Here is an 8,596-nt window from a genome sequence, read left to right on the forward strand (position 1 = left end):
AAGTCTCTCTCAGGGAGGAGTGATAGGGAATGGCAAAGGACACACTGACAAAGGAGATTAATCAGAACTGGCTTTGACAAGCACTGTGGCAATTAGACAATTAAAACAGACTTATAAGGGGGGGGAAATGAAGAACGAACTGGGGAGGAGGGTAGAAAAAATAGTTCAGCAATGAATGAATGATGAAAACCAAAAATCTCCATTAAAATTAATAAAATTTAATAATTAATAAAGAAGTAGGTATCCTGATTTCCCAACCCATGCAACAGAAACTCAGCACAGATAGCCAAGTAATTCCACTGTTTCCCAAGGTTGAGAGAAAGGATTTTAGGTGTTGTAGACCTTCAGAGAATTCCCTCTCCACCTTGATGTCTCATTTTATATGCCATCTTTCCAACTCTGTGAAACTGAAGCAAAGTTCTATGAACAAACAACAAATATATTTTTTGCTTTCCCTTGCCATGTTGGTAGGAGAGGCTATTACTTGGAGGGACATCAAACTTGGGAAGGTGGAGGGTCAGTGAAACAAAAGAAAACTCCCAACAAAATGGACTGACACATTGACTGCAGCAATGGGCTCAAGTGTATCAGAATGGTAAGAATGGCACAGGCTAAGACAGGGTTCATGTCTATTGTTCGTAGGCTCTCTATGATCTGTACTTGACTCAACACTGAACAACAACTGCTAATACAGAAGTATCTCTACTTCATTGGAATCATTAACACAAGCAAATGTGAAAAAACACACAAACAATTATAAGCAATATTTACCAAGTTCATATGAACAATATTTCCTATAAACACAGTTCTTAAGCAGCAGTACATGAACAAAATAGAAATAACTACAGAATCAAGAAAAGACTTGAAATGTTATTCTCTTGGGCTGAGACTATGCATAATTTTACAAATTATACTTTTCTTGGGACATATTTTATTCTTAGACTCTATTTAAACTATGAATTCATGCTTAAACATGTAGTGATGAACACTTTACATGAGGTGAAAAATTCCAATAATGAGGAAAATCTTTAAAAATCTACAACAGAAGGTCAAGAATCATGCAATCTGGAGTGACCATCTACAAAAATGACCCACTTAATGTTTATCAAGTTGATTCCAACCCATGGAAAGCCTCCATCTGGTTTCTTAGGCTGTAAATCCTAATGGAATGGAGATTGCTTCATGTTTCTTCTGCTGCCTAGTGTGTTTGAACTGCCAACCTTTTTGTTAGTTGCCCAAAACTTAATCTACTATACCACAAGAGTTCCATACCAAAACAACTACCAAAAAACCCAAACCCCCAACCACCTAGTTACTGACAACTCCTGGAAATCCTCCCTTGGTTTCTGAGGCTGATTTTTCACAGGAAGAAATGTTCTGCTAAAGAGTGACTAACATTTCAGACTGCTGACCTTCTAGTTAGGAGCCGGATACACCACCAGGGCTGTTAAACCGCCCCTGCTACATTACGAAAGCACCTTACCAAATTAGTTAGGAAAGTAAAATGATGATTTAAATATCATTCCATTCCAAACATGGACCTACCTGAATCATATGCAAAATCTCTGGGTTCCTGTTTAATCATCAGAGGAGGAGGGAAGCTTTGGCTGCCAGCACTGCCAACCATGGTGTTATGTTCATACACTGGGTCATGATACTCCTGCTTAAAGCCTTGAGGTGGGAAGGGGATGTTTGGCTCAGACATCTGACGTTGGTAGATAGGACGTCCTTCCCTTGGCATTGTTGGCAAAGGAGGAAAGGAATTGCAGGGTTCAGAAAGCTGGCGACGAAATCTGGTAATAAGAGTGCACATGTCAGTATAAATTGGCTACAATAACTATTCTTTAAAATAGTGACTTTTTAGAAACTGCATAATTTAATGAGCCTGATACTGGCTGACCCAAAGTGCAAATCTTTGGCGAGACTTGATTTCTTTCCTAGTTCAGTAGCACAGTGCTTTTTAATCATAACACAACATGTTTCGATCAGCCCCTTAAAACACCTCTTAAGTACATTACAATGAGTCAAAGGTGTGTGGGAAATAGAGTTAGGAGGCATTATTTTACAAAAATCTATACCCTAAGAACTAATATGCCTAATTCTACATACATTGGATTATTTATATAATGTCTACATCAAATAGTTCGCACATAATTACAACAGAAATCAGGGAAAACAATGTTTCTGGTCTCAATTCTATTGTTTAACATCAAACTGAAATCTGTTGTTTATAGGGTCATTATGAGTCATAGATGACTGGAATGTTACCTAACAACAAAAAGAAAGAGCAAATAAATAAAACATAGCCACCCAAATCTACTTATTGGTTACGTTTCCATTACTGTAAATTACTGAAGAAGCAAGAGAGGAATCCTTGATTTTCTTCTGTAAAATACAGAACTCTAAATCCTCAAAAGTGCCCTAGTTAATATGCCCTCCTTGAGAGAAAGAAAACAGGATATTATGATGGCTGAAATAGAAAGCTGATTTCAAAAGATCACTTCTTTACTGTTATACAGCAATGTTGGGTTCTAATAGCATCAGATAAAATTTCATGAAAAATAAGCATGAACAATACTGTAGACTTCCAAAGATAAAAGAGCATTTACACATTGCACAGATTTGGGGTAGGTCTCATTGTTAGGCCTCAAGGAAGCTCTGAGGCCTTAGCAGAAGGCTGAGCGAGTCTCCATGCTTCTGGCTTGGTTACACTGCTTAACGATTGGCTAATCACATAATCGTTCTGTTGTGTACTTTCATCCATAATATCATTGACCCACCACAAAGATGGGGATTAATTAAAGATTTAAAAGTGCTCTAAATATGCCCTAGGAGTGCTTAAAAATAACCTACCCAACATTTCTATGAGCAAAAATAGTTCACTAAACTGCCATCCCCTCCCCTACTAAAATCATTGCTTAGACTTTAGGTGGAGATGTGAGCATTTCATCTTGGTAATGTTAAATGAAAGTAAGGTAAAAGCTAAAGAATGGTGAGGCAATTGTTTCAGGATTTCTAAGAATGCTGCAGTCTGTGATTTAACTCTAGGCTCACTGGCTTCCACGGGTAGCACTGAAATTCCACCTACACCTGCAGAAAATAAACTTAGAAACTCAAAGATCACAAAACAGTTAGACTGACTGGCACTGCATTCATTTCCCTTCTCTTGCTTATTTCATTAGCCAAAAAAAGAAACAGAAATTACCATTAAGAACTGTCAAGGAGTGAATCAGAAAATTGTAACTTGAAGTTAAAATAAGAAACCAGCTCACTTGTGAAGCCTTATAAGGAAGTTAATAATACTTGTACTGAAAGCTTTGTAAGGAATCAAGCCGTTTGTTTTCACGACTTGACCTGATTCTGGTTGGTGCTTGCTGGGGACCATTTAGAAACCAAACACAGACGCCGTATTTTGTGGATACAATTTCATGAGCCACACTGACCTGTGGCAAATAGAAAGTGATCCTAGACGCTTCTACAAGAGAAGTCATGGTATTGAGCGTGGGGAAGAGGTTAAGGGTAGATGTGGTGGGCAAGAGAAAGGCGACAGGGTTCCTGCACAGTGGGTTCAGGAAGAAGTGCCAAGGGGCTGACCAGAGGAGCAGAGCAGGCCTGAGGAAAGGAAGCGGGGTGCAAGCCAGTTGGCCACAAGCATTCTCAGAGTGAGGTGGGGTGCCTGAGCCTGAGGTGGCTATCTGGGAAAGGATCTATTCCCAGAGAAAATGTGTCACTTACGACTAAGAGACTGTCATTCGTTGGCCGGTACCCTTCAAGAAATCCTCCTCAGAAACATAAGGCTGCAGAGATTTTCCTGGGACTGACCAGCTGGTACTGTACTCAAAACTCCATGGGGGGCAGAGGGAAAAGACCTCGAGCTTCCCTCATGTAGTTCCGGGCCGGCTGTTCTCAGTCTCAAATGTTCAACTTCAAGTAGAGAAATTAAAATGGATTTGGCTAAAGCATCACAAGTTAGGTCACCTAAAAACAGACACACTGTGTGCTCAGCAGGCACCCTTCAGAGACAATGAGCGCTCTGCACCGAGAGCTAGCTACACGGTCAACAGTCCTGGTGCTCATTGGAAATGGGAAAGAAGTGGTCAAGAGCTCTGAGAAGTCACCAGAAGTGGGCAAAAGAAAATTCTCGCTCTTTCCCCAGCCCTCTCCTTTCAGTCTTGCACAATGTGTTTCTGTTTAATGGCCCACCCCGCAAGAAGAATTCTTTCATCTGTATTTACCAAACTGTTTACACAGATGCACATGGTATTATGCCTGACAAGGTCTCAAGTCTACCGGATGAGAAGGGAATAGCAAGCATTTAATAACTAAAGCATAAGAGGGGCTAGTAATGGAAACAAAGGTGGAACAGGCATGACTTCATTTCATATTTGAAAGAATGCTTTGATCTTATCATTCCATGCCAAAAAAAGTGTTACTTACTTTGAGATTAAGTCTCACCAAATAAACCTATAAAAAGCAGTTTTGAGTGCTCCCTGATTCTCAGAAAGGTACCAAGGGCATAGCTTCTGCTTTTTGTGCTGATCTAAAGGATTTATTTAGCTGAGTTATTTTTACAATAATGGTGTGTTAGAGCTGGTTTGCACTGGCTTTTGAGAGCAGACTGTTAAATTTTAGGGATTTTGTAAGCCAATTGTTAATGCAGCTATTATTTAAAAAATTAAATCACATGGACTTCTAATTAAAAGTATTACATTAAAATCAAAGGCAATAAAACTCAAAATTTACCACTTTCTAGTTTTTACCACATTTCTATACTAACTACATACTTTTGAAGTGATTTATGTCCATTATATTTTCATCGTAGAAAAACTATACAGTAGTATGCTAGTGGATGTCTCTCTTACAACTCCACATTCAATGACATCACACTGGTAGCTTGTAATAGGCCATGAAGACATTATTACATCAAAGATTTGGAAAATGCTACAAATCAGAGTCTATTGTTAAATACTTACCGGTAAACTACTACTTATTTGTAAGTACAAACAAAAGATAGAAAGAAGGATACTATATGTGATCAACCTATGTATTAAATGAAAGGTGAGGTAGTGTTCAAGATCTTCTAAGCATTTTCATACAGTTTATTTAAATATTAATCTTTTTGCCTGTAAAAACCAAGAATTTCCATCTTTAACATCCTCCCTAACACCACACACTGTTTATTGTATTGCCTTGATCCTTTAAATGACACTGAGATTCTCAACATTTTATTTTCTTAGTGTCCAATTCATGCATCTTTGAATTTAATATTCCTCACTTACAAAATGCATTGAAGTCATTTCAATAACTCCATCTTACTTGGATCCACAATAAATACAATTGGCACTAGCAGTCAGATCAGGAGACGTATTTCACTGGGAAAATCTTCAGTCAGGGACCACTTCAAATATTGAGGAGCAATAATGTTAGTTTGAGCACTAAGGTGCACCTGACTCAGACTATGGTCTTTTCAATCATCTACTATGCATCTGAGAGCTAGACAAAAAATAAGGTTAACGAAAGAAAAATTGATGTTTTTTGAGTTATGGTACTGGAAGAGAGTACCCCTTGTACTGACAACAGAACAAATAGATTTGTCTTGGAAAGGGTAAAGCCAGTTTGCTCCTTGGAAGCAAGGATGGAGAAGCTTTGTCTCACATACTTTGGACATGTTGCTAGGGGAGGCTGCTCTTTGGAGGACATCACTGTTGGAAAGTTGGATGAATGGTGAGTAAGAGGAAAACCCTCAACCAAGTGGATTAACAGTGACTGCAGCAGTGAGCTCAAGTGTGTTAGAGATTGTGAGTTTAGCACAAGATAGGACAAGGCTCAGATCTATTGTTTATAGGGTTGCTATAGTCGTACTCAACTCAAAGGCACTAAATAAGAAATAATAATAACAATGACAACTTGCCAAGTATGGCATATATTTTTATCAAATAAGTTTTATTCTGCAAACTCTACATGGCTGAATCCTTCAATCTAAAGAACCTAATTCTATAAATCATCCACTAAAATTAGTTCCTAACTTAATAGAACAAGTACACATATGCTCATAAAAATGGGATGATCTGATTTAAAGTTTAAGTGAAGCAATTTAATTCAAGCAAGTGAAAGAAAAATATTCAAATGTCAGTATAGAGATTAATTTTCCATTTTAGCATCCAATTTAAATGTTTAGAAAGGGAATGTAGATAAATGACCTTCTCTTCAAATTATTTATAACTACAGATAGAACAAGCTCTTTCTAAAAATATTTTTCCCTATTGTGCAAAAATAGTGCATTCATCTGAAATCAATGATGAGAGCTTCAGAAGAAATAATAGGAATTGCTTTCAAGAATGCTAAAAGCAATTTGAAAAAATGGTATCTGCCATTTACCTGTGATCCATGGGGTAGCTGCTATCTTGGATGGACTGCGATGGAGGGAGATGAGCTGGGAAGGCCCGGTCTGGTTTAGGAGTGTGAGTTGAATTTGGAGACGCATGATGCAGTGGGGACACTGGAGTGCTGGATGGTGTTGGGGGATTGGAGGGCCTCATTCCCACTTGTGGCTTCTGATCATAGGCACTACCCAAGGAGTAAAAGAAAAGAGAGCATTTGTTTCTCTAGAAGAAATTTAAAAATATTTTTCCAAACCAAGGAAAGAGAAAGCCCTAGTTACAACTGAAATATATGGGTTGGTTTTTTTTTTTTATGTTTTATGTTACATAGAACATATGAACTCCAAAATCATCACACCATTTCATAAACAGTTATGTAAGACATAAACTGACTGGTAATTACAGATTATATATATTTTTTATTTTTTTAGTTAGTGTAAAAACAAATGAGTATGAAGAAAACTGTCAATGAAAGCAGAGGCTTACATCCACCTATCCTTCATAAAGCAACCGTATGCTTTGATAATGATTTTTAAAAAATGAACTTGAGCATGATAGATATCTTGAGAATGACGCAGCAGAGGTCAATGTTCTGATCTGTTGTTTATAGAGTTGCTGAGTTGTAGTTGACTTGACAACACCTAATAACAACAATCCTTAACTTAGACATATTTCATTTTATTGTACTTCCCTTTATTGCACTTTCCAGATGCTGTGGGGTTTTGGTTTTATGGGGGGGGGAGGGTTGTTTCTTTAACAAACTGAAAGTTATTGGCAACCCTGAGTTAAGCAAGCAAGTTTTTTGGCATCAATCTTTTTCCACCAACACATGCTTATGTCGTGTCTCTAAAGCAAATTTACTTGGTTTTGCAATATTTCAAACTTTTTCATTATTATTATAATAATCTCTAATCAGTGACCTTTGATGGTACCATTGCAATTGCTTTGAGAACTTCACCTACTGGAGATCCTTAAACTATCAGTGTGTGTGTTCTGAGTCCTCCATTGACCAGGCTGCCTAGTCTCTCTCCCTCACCTATCAAACAACCACAACAAAATCAAGAATATCGAAATCAACAACAACAACAACAAAAACTCCAAATAAAAAAACAGTCCAATGTCAATGAGTTGATTTTGAATCATGGTACCACTCCATCAGGTTTCTAAATGTGTGTAGGAAGAAGCTTTCTTCACTAGAGCTGATGAATTTGAACCTTTGAACTTTAGGTTAGCAGTCTAAACACAATGTACTACGTTGCCAGGGTTATCTCTTAAAGGTTTTCCCTATTCCTTGAGATAATATTGAAGTTAGCCCATACAGTAATCCAACAGTGGTCAACAAGATATTAAGTGACAGAAAGTAAATGGATACAGCAAAATTCATTATCTTAAAAATTGCCACAGCTACCCCAAATGCTGAATCTTCTACTGAAGATTATCCAAAAACGACTGGAACAGCACATCAGCAGAGAACAGGCAAAAGTCCAGGCTGGCTTTATAAGATGTCGTGGTACGAGGGATATTGCAACTAATGTTAGATGGATCTTAGCTGAAAGCAGGGAATATCAGAGGAATATCTATCTGTGCTTCATTGACTATCAAAGGCATTTGACTGTGTGGACCATAACAAACTGTGGCTTACTCTGAGAAGAATGGGAATCCCAGAACACTTGATCGTGCTAATGTGAAACCTATACTTGGACCAAGAGGCAGTCTTCAGAACACAGCAAGGAAACACTACATGGTTCAGAATTGGGAAGGGTGTATGCCAGGGATGTGTCCTGTCTCCATACCTTTCCAAACTGTATGCAAAACAGATTATTCGGGAGGCTGAGCTCTATGAGGAGAAATGTGGGGTCAGGATTGGTGGAAGATCTATCCACAATCTGTGTTATGCAGATGACACAACCCTGCTTGCTGAAACTGAGGAGGACCTCATGTATTTGCTACAGAGGGTCAAGGACTGCAGCCTTCAATATGGATTGAGGCTCAACGTCAAGAAGACAAAGATTCTCACCACTGGACCAATTGGCAGCCATCAGGATGAATGGTGAAGAGATTGAATTGTTCACACCTTTAGTTTGCTTGGCTCCACAGTCAACATTCTTGGCACCAGTAGACAGGAATTAAAAGACATATTGTGATGGGAAAGTCTGCTATTAGGGACCTCTCCAAAATACTGAAGAGAAACGGTGTGTCTCTGGAGACTAAGGTGT

The 8,596-nt window shown here is 38.3% G+C and overlaps 1 protein-coding gene across 7 annotated transcripts in view; it reads right to left on the reverse strand.

Annotated features, from left to right (window-relative positions):
• ETV1 (ets variant 1) overlaps positions 1-8,596 on the reverse strand; it is a 136,905-nt gene that overhangs the window by 47,354 nt on the left and 80,955 nt on the right. For 6 of the 7 annotated variants that reach the window (XM_006880254.1, XM_006880250.1, XM_006880249.1 and 3 more), the window contains 2 exons: positions 6,379-6,567; positions 1,546-1,793 (listed from right to left, as the gene is read on the reverse strand). In XM_006880254.1, coding sequence (XP_006880316.1) covers positions 1,546-1,793; positions 6,379-6,567 — 437 coding nt within the window. The remainder of the gene's footprint in view (positions 1-1,545; positions 1,794-6,378; positions 6,568-8,596) is intronic. The other variant, XM_006880253.1, reaches the window with a different exon arrangement.

This window comes from Elephantulus edwardii, unplaced genomic scaffold (assembly GCF_000299155.1).
Source record: "Elephantulus edwardii isolate Elephantulus edwardi_28Jun2011 unplaced genomic scaffold, EleEdw1.0 scaffold00007, whole genome shotgun sequence".
Lineage (NCBI taxonomy): Eukaryota > Metazoa > Chordata > Mammalia > Macroscelidea > Macroscelididae > Elephantulus > Elephantulus edwardii.